At 37.6% G+C, this 19,028-nt stretch overlaps 1 protein-coding gene across 1 annotated transcript in view; it reads right to left on the bottom strand.

The window, feature by feature from the left end:
* Positions 1-3,042: 3,042 nt before the first annotated feature.
* lpar1 (lysophosphatidic acid receptor 1) overlaps positions 3,043-19,028 on the bottom strand; it is a 34,160-nt gene continuing 18,174 nt past the window's right edge. Inside the window, exon 3 of the mRNA XM_068335280.1 lies at positions 3,043-6,822. Coding sequence (XP_068191381.1) covers positions 6,506-6,822 — 317 coding nt within the window. The 3' untranslated portion in view covers positions 3,043-6,505. The remainder of the gene's footprint in view (positions 6,823-19,028) is intronic.

Below are 19,028 nucleotides of genomic sequence, written 5' to 3'. Positions count from 1 at the left end.
ACACTCATCAGCTCAAATCTATCTGCCACACATGTGGTAGGACATTTGACCAAGGGGCCATATTTGTCAGTCAGCAAACCACGTAGGGAACCATGGAAAGTGTCTTTATTGACGTTGCAATGCAGATACAACATCCTCGTCACTCAGCGACAGCGTAGAGGAACTTCCTGTGTGGCTGCATCAGCTCTGATTGGCTCATTCGTGTAGCAACAGGAAGAAGGGAGACGTATATCAGTCAACTGGAAGCCAACACTCCAATGATGTGGAACAATAAACATAAGGGAGGGTGCATCTCACACATACATGCACACACACACAAACAGACAGAAAGACAGACATACACACACACACACGCACACACACACAAACAGACAGAAAGACAGACATACACACACACACACACACACATACACACACACACACACACAGAGCGGGAGAGCGACAGAGAGAGAGAAAAGGGGAGGACATTCTGTCCTATAAAACAAACTTTTGGCTGCAGTGTTTGTGTTTGGACTCCTGCTTAATTCATACCACACACTACAGACTGTAGCACTGTATGTGTGTGTGTGTGCGTGTGTGCGTTCGTGCGTGTGTGTGTGTGTGTGCATATGGGTTCTGTGTGTTAAACACGCATAAAACACACATACACACACACACCATGCTTTCTCTGCTTGATATGACATCTACATTATTTCATGGTTCAAGTTTTTGTTGACTATATTCTAAAATATCTTTGATGATGATGATGATGATGATGATGCTTTATCAGACATCAGTCGTCTTTCTACATAAAACACAGTAAACAAATTACAGTAAATACACTAAGCAAGCACACATTGTTACTGAAAACATAACAATCCCAAACTCTGACTTTAAAAACTAACACCAAGAAAAGAAGTTAGTGCAATGTAACAATACCATGAAATATAACTTGATTCTTGTATAAAAACATGCATACTGTATATATTTTCATTTTACTCCCCAACTGTCAGTAGTTGTATTGATAACATACAACTACTGATAGGCATTCACAAGTGTGACACAATTTATTAGAAAGTCAAGAAGAATAAAGAGTTTCATGCTTACCTGAAACCCAGATAGTTTAATGTATCCCAGTTTCATGTGTTGCTTGCAAATGTAGGCCGTGTCCTGGTTATGACCAGTAAGATTGGAAGTGGTCACAACATCATTTCCCCTCTTCGGGGTAAATATTTGTTAATGCTCAGGTGTTAACAGCTGAATGCAAAGTAATGCTCACCACCAGGTGGCCGAAATAAAGTTTGTCAGGGTTTCTTATTTTCCTCAGCACACAGAAAAGAGATTTATGAGGTGATAATTAGGATTATCCATACATTTTGAGAAGCTTTCATGAGGTGAAAAAAATCTCACCAGATTGAAGCAGTGCTTCAACCAATCAGTGTTTTAAACATAGGTAAAGCAATGTAACACAGGTAACACATGTTTTCTGCCAGGGAATATTACTGCTATTAAATACAAACACAAAACACACTGCTGTGTGTGAAGGAGTTATATAATATTGTTGAGTCTTTTCAACAAGACATTTTATTTTCTGCTAAATCACACCTTTCTTCCACCATATACTATACTGTTTTTCAAATGCAAACAGAGATCCCTCGCCTTTTTTTTTAAAGTTAAATAGACTATAAAATGTTTGATCTAGAAACTCTCAAAAATAAAACGATTTCGGTTTAGAAATGAAGACTTAATTTTGTTTTCCTTCAGAGCTTATCAAGTGTGACATATCTCAGCACAGACATAACACAATTGTTGGGAACATCTGTGTCAATTGTTAACTGTAGGTCAACACAAATCCTCCTAAAACACGATAACACACACACACAGTTCTTTAATCATTCAAGGCTGTCTGAAGTGTGTGAACAGTCTCAAGGATTACTGATTAGTAAGTCTATTAACTAAAAAATTGAAGTGTACATTTACAGTCCTTGCCCTTTATGTTTTGAAAGCACAGGCATTGGTGGCTAACAGAGTGGCAATAGCAGCAATGAAGTACCCTTAAAATACTCAGTAGTGCCAGTTGAGCTGGGATCAATAATCTTTTTTTTTAAATTGTTTTTATTGTTTCTTGGTTATCACAATGACTCTGGGTCAACAGTCATTGCATGTGTGTTTGTGTGTGTGTGTGAGTATCACATTTGTGTCTGTGTTATACATACTTAATATTTTCGATTAACCACTGGTACATTTTGCTTTTGTTTTGTTTTTTATTTCATACTACATACTACATTTTCAAAAATCAATGTTTCACTTTGAAAAAACAAAAATTCGAGAAGATTGCTCTGTAAATTATATCAGTCTTTCTGCATTTCAGATTATTGTTTTTAGTACTAAACTAGCATTTTTAAAAAGCAACAGTCATGAGCTGTGTGGTTCACTGAAGTCCATCCAGTCACGCTGATAAGGGATGTAATGGATGCAGGTGTTTAATGTGTATAGTCTTCCTTATCTACTTAAATAAACTAATAATTTTATTTCACCCTCATCATAATTACCATTTAGTTTAAATGATGCTATTTTTTCAGTCATTCATGAATTCCTGCCAGTTCGGCCTTTTTTAGGATGCATTTTTCAGCTTGAAAATCTCTTGAGACATTTTCCTAAAATAAAATAATGCTCTAACTCTGATATTAAACTTATGCTCTCCAGGATGCTGTGACATCACCATTGGCTATGGAGCATGCTCAGCATCAGTGTGGCGTGGGTGTCGTTTGTGGTGGAACACGCGCGAAGCTTTCAAGCAGAGGGTGCGCTAAAACACTGCTCCTTAGCCCGGTTTGAATTTATTCTTTAAGGAGGAGAACTTGAAGGCACTGCACACATAAATGTCAAGTTCTGGGTTGCAAAAAGGTTAATAACTGTAATAATGTCTACAAGGAAATCATTAATTATCATCACAATTCAGAGAGATCACGATATTGCAACCATAAACACTACAGTACATTTGGACATTTGGAGTATAACACAGTTAAATTTACATACACAAAAACACTTTCCCTTTGGTGATTAACTCTGAATAATATTTATATACATACAGACTGTACACAAATACTTACAACAGTGTGAAAAGAACTACACACCAGCAAAGAAAGACACACAACAGTTTAGTTGGTTTGTAATGTAACCTGAATAAACTTGTGCCCAAAGCCATAGACTGACAACGTTTGGAACAATGAGTGGCACTGCTGCTACTTATAGTAGTACAAGTTCATTTAAACCGAGAGTTAATTTGTCAATGAAACAGTCTCTAACACCGTTGTGTTAGAGTGTTGTGGAATTCTTTATATTGACAGTGGGAAGGCACAGCTTTGGGACAAAATGCCTCAAAACACAATGGAAACTGATAACAGGCACACTCCAGTCTGAATAGCATAGGTACACTGAACAAGAAAACAATAAAATAAATTTCTGTCTATAAAGTAAAATTCTGTTGCCTGGTAAATATTTTGGCCACTTTGACAAAGAACCGATGACGCACAAACAGGAGTTGTTTGTGTTTCAGGGGTCGTTTGTGTATCAGTCAAAAAAACAGACAAAAATATTTGACTGTTTTCATTTGTGTCTCAACTGATGAGAGCTTTAGACACAATTCTTGAACATAAAGGGTGTTTTTGATTCACTTTTGGAAAGTACACTTTAACAATTCATGTTGTGACACTGCTGGTCTTTCAGCTCCCATTATCAGTAGAAGTTTGGGAGTGGACTCGAGGAAGTACTATCAAACCATTTAACACTGCGTTGGCTTAACTCTGCTCCACATAAGTTACACATTTAATCATCTGTATGGTCAGTGCCCCTGCAAGTAAAAACTAAGAAAATGCACCGTAGATTTATGGTAAACATCAAAAAACAACCCTGCTATGTGGTTACCATCAGGTTTTGTATGAGATGTGAAATGTGTAGCATTCTGTGGCACCCTTAACGTCACCCACTCTGACGTTGAACATCTGTATTTGGTTTGGACCGCAAAAATATGACAGTATGATGAAAACATCAATGTGACTATTATTTGGTTCATGCCAGTTTCCACTTGAATTCTACACATGGGAAATTTAATATTGACAAGCTACAAACACAAGTTGGTGGAAAACCCCTCAGTTTAAGACCAAACCAAACATACTTTCCGTCAAACTGTTTGATAAGACCATGTAGCTCTCAACGATTCTATGCTTCTTTCCGATGACAATTCTCTGGTAGGCTCAAATGCAAGCAAAAGTTGTTAATAACCAAATTAATAAGACAAATTATTCCATCATGGAGATGTGATCAGATGGAGCAGTGCAAATAAAGAACAAGCCCATACAGCATAAATATAATAAGACTATATATTATGCTCAAATAAATGTGATCAGGCAGTTCATGGTTTACTCCAGGATGGGGAGTTGAACAATGTAATGACGAAGGTCAACAAAAGAGGAATCAGGAAATGTGTATACCGTATGTATAATGTATGTGAAAATGTCATTCAAAGATAAAAACATGGGTTGTTATCTGTTTTACTTCATATTACAAATAATACTGACACAGCAAAAACACGTGTATACACGTGATTAAGTTTCATGTAAAAGAAGATGTTTTTGTCTGCAAAGCGGTGCAGCCTTAAGTCTTGGTTGAAACATTTATATCTGTTTCTGGATGAGGTGTAATTATTCCTACTATTATCACTACCATCACTTCCCTGTGTGTTCAAGGTGGAGTAGCAAATCAGTCTTTTAAACAGCTAAAACAAGATGGTGACAAATAATAACACTATCTACATATTACCTTGCTGATGTTAATGATTACACTGATTGCTAATTTAACTAAGGGCATATTCTGCATTTATTATTTATCTGGTCAGAATATTGGGTGTCCAAACGGCAGTGTAATCATTTGATATTAATAGTCATGGTCAGTGTTTGCTAATGCTAAGAGCTAAAAGCTTTTTTTTTGTTTGTTTGATTGTTTTTTTTAAAGTATAAATTCAGGCAATTTGTCATTGAAGTCCTTTTTTTTTTTTGTCAGGCTAAAACGTCATGTTATGTAGGTTATGAGACGTTCCATGTGTGACCCGATGTGCTGGCGCCGCGTGTGGGAAATACCCCGGCTCTCGCCTGTAGCCAGCTAGGATAGGCTCCAGCAAGGCAGATAAGATGCTGTATGAGTAAATGAATGTCCCATTTGTTTTTCCCAATTCAATTATTTCCGACAATTTATTTATTTTCAATTAATTTCTACATTTTTTTGTTGCAGAGATCAAACTTGCACCAACAGGGGGCAAAAAAAAAAAAAAAAGTTTATATTTTTAAACTTCTTCAGTCAGCCTCGTGGATACTCAATACATCCATGTGAAGCAGACAATTCATCACATTTTCTGTCATGATATGGAGGCTGTTAACATTCACCAGACATGACCTTCACCTTTGTCTCCATGACACAGAGTCTGCTCTAACGCAACTAATATCCTCCTCTGCTTTTAGGGTCAATCCCAAGAACAATTTGTCTCCAATTCCGTTGAGGGAAACAACTCAGGGATTCCACGGATCCCAGACATTTTGGGTATCTACACTGGATAACAGAAGAGACTTTTGGGATTCCTTAACAAAATGTTTTTCTTTGGTTTTGTTTTTTTTGTTTTTTTAGCTGGCGAGGAGGAGTGGTGAAATAATGAATCACTTCAGAATTAAATTTTAAAGTCTCTGAAAAGATAAATTAGAAGTTTGCTGCAGATGAGGAGATTAGGGTCTGGTTAGTTAAAACACATGCTTTTCATCGGCAATTATGTAGTAATTTATGTAAGCATTACCAGGGTGTTAAATAAATATTTTAGTTTTTAGATTCTAGATAAATGCATCCTGAAGGTTATTTTAGTTATAGCAATTGGCCATAAGTAACTTTAAGTGATTCATTATGACCTCAAAACTGATTCAAATATATCAAGATTTTAAACCTTGGTGTTTTAAATCTGGATTCAGATTGAAAAAAATGCCACTAATTTGAATGAGTCTGTATGTTAGGTGTTAGAATGATGTCGTGACACCTTTCCTGAAGAAGAGGAGGAAGTTTAGAGAGGATTGGAGTATAAAGATGGGTTGTACTGGCATTACCTTCACTTCACTTCACTTCACTTCACTTCACTTCACAGATTATATTTAAATAGTTCATATCAGCGCTGGCCACAGCACATTTAAAACAAATAGAAAACAACTAACAAATAAACAGCTGACCAATGAACTCATAGTTTTGATTCGTCTTTTCTTCTTCCTCCACACAGAAAGTCATCTTTCTTCATAAGTATGACCTCATTATTGTCTCCACTGCCTCTTCTGATCTTCATCCTCAATGTCATCTAGTTGCCATCCTTAGTTCATATCATGTTCGCAGTCCATCTTGAACTTCCCATGGTTCCATTTACCTTCTTTTAGTCAGACTTCCAAAAGAGATTAACTCTTCCATGCAGTTGAATTAATCTCAGATCTCCAGGTATTTTTTAAACCACTGAGTGTTCATTGTGGTGGTGATGATGTATGCCGCCACTCAGCACCGTGTGGTTGATGGACGACGCCGAACGGTCAGATCCCTCTGCTGCTGTACCGTTGACGTTCTCTTGCCTCTGACAGCACAGTATCTGCCGGAAGGTAGCACTCATCTCCTTGTCGCGGTAGGAGTAGATGATGGGGTTCATGGCTGAGTTGAACTCAGCGAGAAGCAGGAAGAACTTTTCATAGGTTAGGACATTGCAGCTGGCGCAGAAGACGTCGAGGAGGAGCAGGACTAGGCCGGGTGTCCAGCAGACGATGAAGGCTCCTGATGAGACACAGCAAAGGGAAAAAAATTATTTACAATTGGATTAAATTTTCAACAAATTATGAGCCTGACTTCATTCAGTTTCATTTAAAATACTATATAGAAACCAATAAGAATTTGTGTTTCAATTCACTTATTTCTTGGTGCATTACTGTGGCCTTACTCGACTTCCTTCCTGCAGCTTTAAATTTCATGACTCATGATTCCTTTGAAATTGGATGATTTGGTTCTGACTCACATTTGAACCATTGCAAGTCAATGAAATTACTCACTGATACTAAGCAAGTACTGACGATTCATCACAGCTTCTTGGGTTTTTACGATTCTACACATGGAAGTAATCCTGTTTTTGCAAATTCACTCTGATGTCAACATAATAATGTTGACGTTAATGAGAGAGTCAGGATGAGAAATGAAACCTGATCTTAAATCTTATTACTGAAACTATATCATATGGCTGAAACATTGATCAGATGATGTAACTTTTGGGAAAAGCCACAATGTCTGAAAATCAAAAGTTGTAGTTCTGTTTGAAAGAAAACAATACCCCTCTGTAACCACATCACCATCACTTTTTAGCCACACTATCATCTATGAATTAAGCAAAAAGGTTGATCTCACTCTTCCATTACACATTTAGAAGAATAACAATGCTTTGGATGTAATATTTAGCACACACCCCCCCCAAATTAAGCCATTGTCTATAGTTGGAGGTTGTAACCTTGATAGCATTGGGGGGGCATGTGGGGCACAAACAATCACTACCGTTAAAACAATGTTCTGCCCCTGTGAGCAAAAGTGTATTGTAAATGACAGCTACGATCACTTATATCCTATTCGCATTCATCACTGCTTACAATTTACGTCATAACTTGTTTTAAAAAAAAAACCTTTGTACCAATAGGACCCTGACGTTTTGCTAAGTGTGTGTTTATTTTATTGTAACATTGATCATTGAAATGTTGTATGAAGAACATTTCATTATTAAAGAACTAAGTAACTTGAAATGTACGTAAAATACTCTACATTTATTTTTAGGCATACATGTACTGTCTAGCTCCATGGTGCAATGGCGTTGCGTCCGGAGTTTCCCCCGCCTCACGCCCTTAGTCAGCTGGGATGGGCTCCAGCTCCCCATGACCCGCAACAGCAGATGAAGTGGTTCTGAAAATGGATGGATGTACTGTCTATGACTGTTTCACATTTTGATGTCTATACATCGGGACGACAAATACAATGTCAAACTTTCCAAATAAATAAATTATTAAATAAAGCAGATGTCAATAGATCCAAGATAGAATACAACAGTGTTATAAAGAAAAATAACTGTCAATTAAATTATTTCCTTCTAGCAAATTCAACAAGTTTTCTTGATCAAGCCAAAAACACTGTTATCCAAAATGCACTAAATCAATCTACCGCATTAAAACACCATTGTGTTTCATATGGAGATAGAAGGAAAAAAGAAAAGAAAAGGGTGTTTGTTCGGGATGGGACAGGATGTCTCAGGAAATCAGATCAGGGAACCAATCGCACACAATATCCTCCATTAAGCCCATTCTTAATGTGAAACATCTACAGAAACACAAACCACTGACCTCTACTTCATTTCTGAAACATTATCTGCACTCCTCCATCATCAAGTCTCTAAACTTCACATACATCAACAGTGTGTGTGTGTGTGTGTGTGTGTGTGTGTGTGTGTGTGTCTGCAGCTCAGGGGGGTCATTAACATTAACATCAAGTTCAAGTGCTGTGAATTCCCTCAACAGATGCGATTTGTCGCAACTATAAGACAACTGTAGGACGTTGCTCTCTTGAGGCTGTAAAACAAAAAGTCTCAATGAGGAATTAGGCAAGCAGACGGAGAAAGAGGCAGGGAGAGGATATTGACAGGCAGGCCTGTTATCTGTTAGTGTTCTGCGGGCGGCAGCTGTGGCGAAGGCTTGACCTCATTTCCCAGCTATGCAGGCAGACACTCCAGAGTTTGATAAATTTCTCAAATGGCTCGCACCCCAGCAGAGAAACCATCCAAAGTATTTTTCTGTCATTGAAACTTCTCTCTCTGAACAGGACAAGACTCAAGGAAAAAAAAAATAGCATAAAAGCGTTTAAACATCGGTAAGAAAATCTAAAAATAAGAAAGAGCAACATTCATAATCACGATTCCTGTCTTTAGGGGCACCGGCTTACTTTGTGTCAGCATTAATGGAAACATACGCTAATATAGCCATGGATTTGACCGTAATTACAGCCTATATTCATCTTCTCGTAGGTAAAAATACAACAAATCATCCCAGGACATGAAACACTAGCTACATTCTACTCTTCCGTGCTGTCGGGTTCAGACTTTTCTGGATTGAATGTACAAATATGTTTATTTATTGGATGTTTGTCCCGACCTTGCCTCAAACGAAGAAAACAGTTTTGGTGTGAAACTAAGACCTGAGTGGCTTGATTTCCAATGAAACAAGCATTATAGGGTTCATCACAAGACTGCCTATTTGTTGCCAGTTTTCTGTTTACAGAAGGAACAAATACGGTTTTCATCTGAATTAAACTTTTTCCCAACTTCCAAATGCCACATGGAGGGAAAGTTATTGCAGGAAAGACATAAATATGACTGATGCTGGCAGAAAATCTGGAAATGTATGGAAAACTGCTGTGACACTTTCCATTAATAAAATGCAAGAGAAATGTATGAGTTTGTTACTGTCTGCTCTCAGCAACAGATGTGACAAAGTGAAAGCTCATCCTCAGCCACACAGTGACTGTACCTTGTTGACAGTTGTGTTGAGCCACAAAACTGGTTATTTCATCCAAACAAATAAAAACAAACAAAAACAAACAAAAAAAAAATCATGTAAACACTCGTGCAATGCAATATAATTTCGAAAATGTTTCTTGAAAATTAATAAATGGCAAAAAAATTAAAGGGTCATCTTCAATTGACAACAACAACAGCGACGACAACAACAACAACACGCTTCTTCCCTTTTGTTTGGATCCATTTGGTGACTAGGAAATAGAATTTGCTTGATAGAATTTGCTCAGTGCAATTCTATATGTTCAAATTTATTTTAATTATTTATTATTATCACGTCTTAGTACCTAAAAATCTTACTGACTTAAATTTAGTCAACACTTAACCTATTGCTTTGACATTCCATCATTTTTACCCCCCATGTAACCATTTGATTTCAAAAAAATCAACTATTATATCAGGTATTTGATTTTCTTACATTTTCATACCTGATGTTTTAATTTTCATGGTGGAAATCGGGTTTCTGTAAGAAAAAGGACTATGGAACAAAAGAAGAATAAAGGAATAATAGGGATCAGAGAACTCCACACACAAAACACACACAGATGTAAAACTGAGTTAAGATGTGGACACATGTACACACGCAAACCCTCCCAACCATTATGGCACAAAGACAGATGTTGGGGCACTATGATGCAAAAACATGAGAGAATTGTGCTGAGAAAGCACTCAGAAAATGCTGTCCATTTCAACTTCCTTCTCTTTGTAGTCAACAATCCAATCATTAACCAATAACAGGTTTTTGGTTTCAGCATTAAAGCTGTTTACTTTGTGCAGCACCATTAGGAACAATTCTGTTGAGTTCTTTTTCTTCCTCTGCTCACCTCCTCCTCCTTCAGCTGGGGAAAAGTGGATCTTTTATCCCTAATCAAAATGAGTGTTTTTATGGAAAGGCTTCGCTCTAATAGCTCATGTGTCACATTTTGTCATGCAAAAATAAGTTTTTTGTGCTGTTTTTCAGTTTTACTGCAGCAGCTTTGGCACTTTGTCACAAGTGTGGCAAAACAGAATTAAATGAAGGATCATGTGGACATTTAAGCTAGAAATTTTTTGATTTGTCTGCATTTTGTGCTGGTGTCAGTTATTTCAAAAACAACTTGGGTTTAGAAATGTCCTCAAGAGAGGATGTGAACATTAATCTCAGTGAAAAACTGGAGATGAAGTGTTGAAAAGAAGATGTAAACAGCCATGTCAAGTAATAGATTTTTCCTGAGTAACAAAGACACTGTTCTGGAATGAGATGTCACCATTGAATGTGCTACATCCTATTTTTGGGTTCATTTCAGCAAATTAGGGCCAACTTTACAAGCACAAACATCGCTCCTTTCCAAAGGGATGACATCACCATTGATCTTTTGACAGATGGCATTTCCCTATTGGTTGTTGCTCTTAAACCCTACATTACAGCCATTCATTTTCATAGGATTGGTGAAGTTTCAGAATCAAAAATATCACATTTAGTCTGGCTGAGAACATCAAAGGAGAGAGGGAAACATTTTAGGATTGTTTGATTTTTAATTACACATTTTGATGAACTGGGTGTCGCAAACTTTAATGTAAATTTAGATTAACTCCATGAAACACAGTGAAGTTCCAAATGTAATTTATGCCTACTGAGACCTAAACTCATACAAAGCAAGCAAAGTAGTCATGCAAACACAATGTTTCCCTTACCCTAACTGAAACTATAAACACATCACTGACTCATCGTAAAGACTTTTCTTTTTTGCAGTGGCTGCACTCAACTGTAAACAAAAGTATCTTCATGTTCAGAGTTGTGAACTGTCATGGCTTTATGTGTTACACCTAAAAGTAATTTTCACTCCAAACAACATAGCTAATTACAGCTGTTAACCGTCAGGGGATGAAATGTACATCCTGGGCTACATCCGCCACTCAGAATGGCCAACAGCCATCCTAGAAGGTTTTGCAGAGCTTTGGTAAACATTATGCTGCTGCCATTTATTCATCTGATAAAAAGCATAGTTTGCAAAGCCAAAAGATGTAATCTCTCAAGAAAGGTTAAAAGATTATTAGTGTTTAGATAACTAATAATGCTAACGTGAGTTTCACACCATAAAACACACTTGCAATTGTCTGGCTGTGTTGCTGTAAGACCCCAGTTGTTTCTAGATAACATGCGATAGCAAAACTTTACAGCCCTTTGAGACTCTAGTGCTTCTGGTGCTTTGCCTTTCACCTCTGACTTTCTTTACATTGCGCTGATGCATCCCACATTCTTACAAGCTTACACACAACTAATCTATTTTGGAACTTGAGATCGTGGTGTCGTTTGTGACTGACAAACCTCAACATGCCGTTACTTTGGGAAATGTGTTATTAAAGAAAACCTTAATTAATTTGACATATGCACAAATAACACAAACATACTCTTGATGTATATATTGCAACCAAATACACAAGCATGCTGTAAAATGGCAAAGTTTACATGTTTTAGCATCTTTGTAGACAGGGTACAATTTTTTTCTGTGTGAATACAGTACAATTGAATGTTTTCCGTGGCCCAATTCCAATTTCCTAACTTATTAAGTGTTTCTACAGAAGATCAAGGAGCTCTCCAGATGACTTTTCTTCTTTATATTTTAATCCTTGAGGGGGAAAAGAATAAGATACTCTCGACCAGTTTCAAGTGCATCCAACAACAACAGTCAAGTCAAGTAAAGTGAAGTCAGCTTTTTATATAAAGCCCTGAGTCATACCAGTTTTGCAGTGAATGTGGGGAGTGAATGACAGCAGGGTTAAATATCCAGGGTATTTATTTTTATCACTAATGTTTTTCTGATATGTGAATCTCCATTGCTGGTCAGAGGCATAGTTGCCGCCAATCCAACTATCTTCATTTTCCTTTGCTTTTATCATACATGATGAACAGTTAAGTATCCAAGTTACAAGGTAACTGAGATGCTCACAGAGACAACAACAAACAGGAACAAGAGGGGGAGTTGACTGTTTAGAGCTGGGTGAATGCAGTGGTGCTGCACATTGGGGGTTGTGGCAGAAAGAGGAACCACAGGACAATAGTCGGATATGGCAGCACACGTTTGTTTGTATCTCCCAATGTTTGTAAGTCAGATGTTCATAAGTTGAAGACTACCTGTATATATTTGTGTGTTGCCATGCAATAATGTAAGAAATTCATAGAAATATCTGATAAATGTATATGTAAATAATTATGCTATTAGATGTTCAAGGAACATCTAAACAAAGCAGACATCTAGTCCAATTTGAGCAGAAAAGAAATCTGCTGCCAAACTAGTGTGGGAATGAAAGACCAGTATATAAGTGTCTTTAATAATTGTCTTCAACATCATGTAACTTATCAATGAATGATGCGATGCGTGGCATCCTGCTTCTTTGATAAACTGTTTCAACCATTGCCCCAAGTTATTCCACTTTGATCCTTTAGAAGAAGAAGAAGAAGAGGCCTACTAAGTTTAAAAGCAAGGGGCTATCTTAAATGAGGGGTAGGATTAAAAAGAGGATGTGAGGATACTGTTTTCTTAATTTTCAAGCATTTTGCCAATTTACATGTGATTGCAACCGTTTTTCAACCATCTTTTCAGCATTCTTAGTGTAGTGTGTGCAAACGAATGATGTTAAACCTCTTCATTGGACCTATGCCCAGACAAACACATGTGTGCTGAGCTTTATGTTAACGTGCGTAAGGGATTTTCAAGCCTTACACTAATGCTGCATGTGATCATGCCTGCTTAGGTTTCCGCTAATTTGCAATCCCTTTAACAAGCCATTCAATAATGAATAAATGTCTAAAACTAAATTATTGCTGTCTTTATTCTGTGTGACTCACTCCTCTTCTTCTCATTAATCTCTTCCTGTTTTCCTGAACCCTGTTGTCTCATGTTCCTAATTTGTCATTTTTTTAAATCAGATTTCAGATTTCTCTCTTTTCATCATGTATAGACACATACTTACACTCCCCTTCTGTCTCACCCTTCCTTATCTCTCCTGTTGTTGTCTTGGTGCAGTCATGCCTCTCTATCTGCAAATTTTCTCTCCTCATTCCCATGTCTGTCTCCCAGTTACACCCTCCTTTCTGTGTCTCAGCCTGTTCTTTTCATCATTTTCCCAGTCATGCGCGGTTACATCCATCACCTCACTAAAATAAGTTAGTGGGCAGAAACCATTACTGAGATGGTTTATCATTTGCTTACAGATTTACACCTTTTCCAGTGTTCCTATTTCCATATAAGCAGTTATACTCACAGGAGAGATTAGATACAAGTTCACATTCAGTGTCTAAATTATTGATAAGGAAGCTTTGTAGTGCCCACTGACAGTCTGCTGATGAAATCAATGACCTATAATGAAAACATATAAGGTTTGAATTTGGAAGATTGAGTTCCTTGAAGTGTGAGGGATTTAAGGTCAAAATGGCATCACAGCTATCTGATGGAGTTGATGTGCTTGTATGACCCAGGAAACTTATATCAATATGTATGCTCATGATAAAGGAAAACCCAACATGCTAATCTTCAGTGTATTTGTAAAAGCATTCTGTAAAAACTTACACTTGTGATCAGTCTGTTCTGTATTTTTCTCCACCCAAATGGAAGACAGCAGTATAATTTACTTCTGCCTAATATTTTAAGCTTTGTTTGAAATCAGAGACAATAAAAAAATTCTAAATGAAAACATAAAAATATGCTAGAATATATTGTAGGACATTTATTATTAAATATTCATGTCATGGAGTTACCCATTATGTTTGATATTTGACAATTAAGATGCAGCACTGTGAACTGAAATTAATAAGAAAACATTGTAATACACTAAACTATATGCTGACAGCTCACACTCCAGCAGTGAAAGGTTGGAAGTGGGAATTGAACCGTCGCTCTTTGATTATTGGACGACCCGCTCCCTGAGTGAGCTCACACACACACACACACACACACACACACACACACACACACACACACACACACACACACACACACACACACACACACACACACATACACACACATATATGCGCATTCCTTTCCCAACAGGCAGAGCTGATCGGGATAACTTTCGGCCCTCTTAGCTGTTAATGCGAGCTTACAAATCCAGGCTTACTGGAAAAGCCAACGGAACAAGTAAAACATGTTGCAGCAGCACAGAGAGCAAAGAATTTGCCAAAATTCAGCAAATGACGTAGAAACCATTTTCAAAAGGACAGATGCTGCTGATCAATTCGAGATGCTGCATTGAAACACGGAAAACAGGTGACACTAAGGCTGCACACCACATTTCCATGCTTTGAGGATTGGAAGCTTGTGCCAAGCTCTGATTGGTTCAGCTCTAACAGGCAGTACAGTAGAGAGGATAAAAACCATTTAGTGCCCATGCTGAACATCGATTGGTTATACAGTGTGATTCTGAAAGAAGAGTCAGGGATAAGACATCTGTGTGCATGTGTTGTTACAACTGTATGCCTTGGCGCTCCATACTGTCTGATGATGCGGCCGCGTGCAACAGCATAAGGCTTTAAGATAATCATATCATTCACAGAGAACCCCTACATGAGCCAACACCTGACACACAGGCACCCAGAGAACAGGGGTCATGGTCAGTTTGTCAGTGCTGTACTCATTAAAGAGAGATGATGAGAATTTCTGTTTATGTCATTCAAACTGTTTTTTTTTTCATTGCTGTAGAGAAGAAATGAGGCCCAAGTGGTGTGACTTATCTATCTGTGACCTACAGTTATAAAGTTAGTAAGAATGTATCATGTATTACTCAAAGTCTGGCACAGTATCCAATAACACCAGCAAACATAACTATCTCTAATGGAAGGCTGCTTCAATTTGAAATTTTTGGACAGTGCTACCCACTGCGACAGTGCCGCAGTGGGTAGCACTGTGCCGCACAGCATGCCGCACAGCATGGTGGTTCTGGGTTTGCGTCCCACTCTGTGCAGAGTTTGCATGTTCTCCCCGTGTCTGCGTGGGTTCTCTTTGGGTTCTCCGGCTTCCTCCCACCTCCAAAGACATGCACTTCTGGTTAACTGGCCGTTCCAATTGCCCGTAGTGTGTGAGTGTGAGCGTGCGTGGTTGTCTGTCTGTCTGTCTGTCTGACTCTGCGGCGCACTGGCGTTACGCATAGAGTTTGTCCCGCCTCACGCTCTAAGCCAGGTTGGATAGACTTCAGCACCCGATGTCCCGCTACGGCGGATAAAGTGGTGATTAGAAGATGGATGGATGGAATGAATTTATGCATTGTTCTGTCTGAGAAAGAGAAAATACAGCACAGTTTGTTCTGGATTTTTGAATCATTCACATTGAATTATCCAGGCATATATTGTATGTCTTAATTGTATGAAATTAATGAAACAGTTCTATTAAGGGTCTATTTGTGACCAAATTCTACCAACCATATTACAGTTGATAAATCAACAATTGGTAATATAAGTAATGTAACCAGAGATGAAAGTGAGCCACAATGACATAACATAAATAATTAACAACATAATGTTGTTTGATGCATATATAAATGCATTTTTTTCAGTTTCACATAAATAAATAAAGCTAGTTAATTCTAGGCCTGGGACACATATTTACAGATTGTAATTTCAGCATCAAGAACTCATGACTTGAACTGTAAAAGTTATCTTTCCTGGGGCCATAAATTGTTTGCCAATTCACTCTAATGTATGAATATAACTATGACACAATGTTTTGCAGATGTCAAACATTGCTCATGGTTGGCATTCATTTTCTCATTTGTCATTGAAGTTAAATCTCAATATTTTTTTTCCAAGTAAAATTAGTTTCACTTTTACATTGATTGTGCTGGAAAGTACTGATACTGTGTTGTTGTTTTTTCACTGAAGAGTTACAGCACTGCTGACGATTTATTTCCATGTACAGAGTGACAAAAATGGGATTTGATACGGTTAAAGCTAAAATCTTGGTTTAATAGAAACCAACAGTAACCAATAGTCTGTCGTCTGAGCAATACATAGTCATGCTACGTATTGACACAGATTTGGTACCATTCTGCTATTACAATAACTTTAAGAAATTAACTATTCTAAGTGTGCATTAACATGTAAGCTTTTTCTGGACATAGTCTTGAGCTGCTAATTAAGATTTTGGGGTTCCACACCAGCCAAATCTCATTTAACTTCTGCTCAACAGAAAACACATGCTGATACCTCCTAACGTGCCTCAGGAAGTTTTCCTGCAAAAAATATTCTTCTACCCTCAGTGTTTCTCAGCAAAATAAACTCTTTGTGTCCGTTTGGCTTTAGAAATCAATTGTTAAAGACTTGTCAAATTACTTTCCTCAGCATAAAAATATTAGATTAATATATCTCGTTTTCAAGAAAGTGGATAGATGGGTGAATTAATGTCTGATCCTCGTTGGTGAAATTTGCTACTGTGTTGTTGCTGCAACCACTGTTGGACGTGTTCAAATTCTGTAAACACTGCGCTTTTTATGAGCATGCAATCATGCCAACATTGTGATGCCTTGGTTTGATATATAAAGTTGATAAGCAAAGTGGTGACATTTTTTGTTTTGTTCCAGTCAGTGCAGACCAAAAAGAAGCATGGAGGTATTTCTTCTTAAATTGAAGACTAGATAATTGTCCTTTAGATGAGAATAATCTATTGTACTGCTGCAAATAACTCAGTGTATTTTATAACATCCTTGGAGCTTAAAAATGACCTCATAGAAAAATAGCAGTAGATTCCAGACTTAACAAAAACACATCACACCCAGCTCAAAAGACTTACTTTCCCAGCAAGGGTTTGGCACAATTAAAAAGAAACAAAAAAGAATTATTGAGGAATTCACAATAAGAAAATTTGATTCCAGATTGAGAAATCATCAGAAGATAACTAATACAGTTAAGCATGAAGTATATTTCAAAGTCCTTCTTTGTGCATGCAAATCATCTGAATGTTTTCTTATTTCCTAGAAATTTAAACCAAGAAGGTATAGTTCACTGAAAGCCCACAGCAGAGATCCCTCTGTAATCCCTTATCCACTGTCAACAGAGGTGAGTAATCTCTTTTTGGGGATACAACCACAGAGCCACAACAGTTTAGCTGATCACTGAAGGTTACTTCATTTCTCTTTCAGGACTTTCACTCCAGGAGCAGTTTGTGATTACATAAAAAATATCTGTAGATCCATTTCTAGATTAAGTAAACCTGTTTTAAATTATAAGCTTAAACCGTCACGTCATTGTTATAGAGAAACTCTTGAGAATGGGTGTGACATGGTCAGTTTAATTTCTAAGGAATCCTTTGCTATCCTAGGATGAAGTCACCTCTTAGCATTCTGAAGATGTTTTCCATTATTTGCAGACCGTTTTATAGCGATGGTAGCGAGAGTTAGGGGATGACTCAGACTTTACTCTATAGGCGTTTCTAGTAAAACAACAAAGAGAAGATGGAGCATCTGTGACAACACAAAAACTTTTCCCTCAGTCGTTATACAAACGAAAGAACAGTGAAAGTGGGATCACATAGCTGTATAATATATCATATACAACCATATACTACTAAATTAATGATAGGAAGAAGATGTTAAATGTTGAAAGACAATAAACTCAAGCAGTGTCTTTCATTCCTTTTCATTCCCTCATGCCAGAATAGTCTTTATGAGGTGCAACCAGAAGTGATCCACACACTTGCACATTTATTTTATATGTCTTCACCCTTTGTCCATAAGAGGCATGGAAATATCTGTAGACTTAGAACGTGAGCCATCTCTTTTCAGAAAAAAAACAACTGCTGAACCATGAGACAGGTTGAATAAGAAGAAACATTAGAAAGCTTCTCTAAGCAGCAAAACACTTATTTTCACGAGTGTTTAAAGGCCCTCAGAGCTCAGCCTGCCGTCCACTGCTTTGAGTTAAGATCGGAGTAAAGACAACAGAGGCGACTGGATGAGATAACACATCACACAGAAGACAAATCACATGGAAACCTCTGGTATGTTTTGTCTAGGACCAACACCTCCTGCTGCGAGAGAGTCAATGTCATTTTCCCACAACTGACACTCACACTCAGGTAGGACACACACAACCAAGTTAGCCTGCTACAATACCATTATAAGTCCATATGAGTCTTAATACTCATCTGAAGAGGCCTGGAGACTTACAAAGTGGACAGCTTTTATTTATGTATATATGTATGTCTGTCACAATTAACAGACACTAGCAACCTAACAGGTGTGTTTTACCACATGAAGCATTGAGGAAAGGAAGTATGTGGATTAAAGGGTGTTTAATCCCTTTAAGATTAATGAGGGTGTTTAACAAAAGCCAATGACTATATGAGTGACCATTAGACAATTTCAGCAAACAGTACCCATCGTCATGTGGAAGCTTGACAGGGAATGTCAC

Source organism: Antennarius striatus, chromosome 15 (assembly GCF_040054535.1).
Source record: "Antennarius striatus isolate MH-2024 chromosome 15, ASM4005453v1, whole genome shotgun sequence".
Lineage (NCBI taxonomy): Eukaryota > Metazoa > Chordata > Actinopteri > Lophiiformes > Antennariidae > Antennarius > Antennarius striatus.
This window is presented reverse-complemented; position numbering and strand designations above follow the sequence as displayed.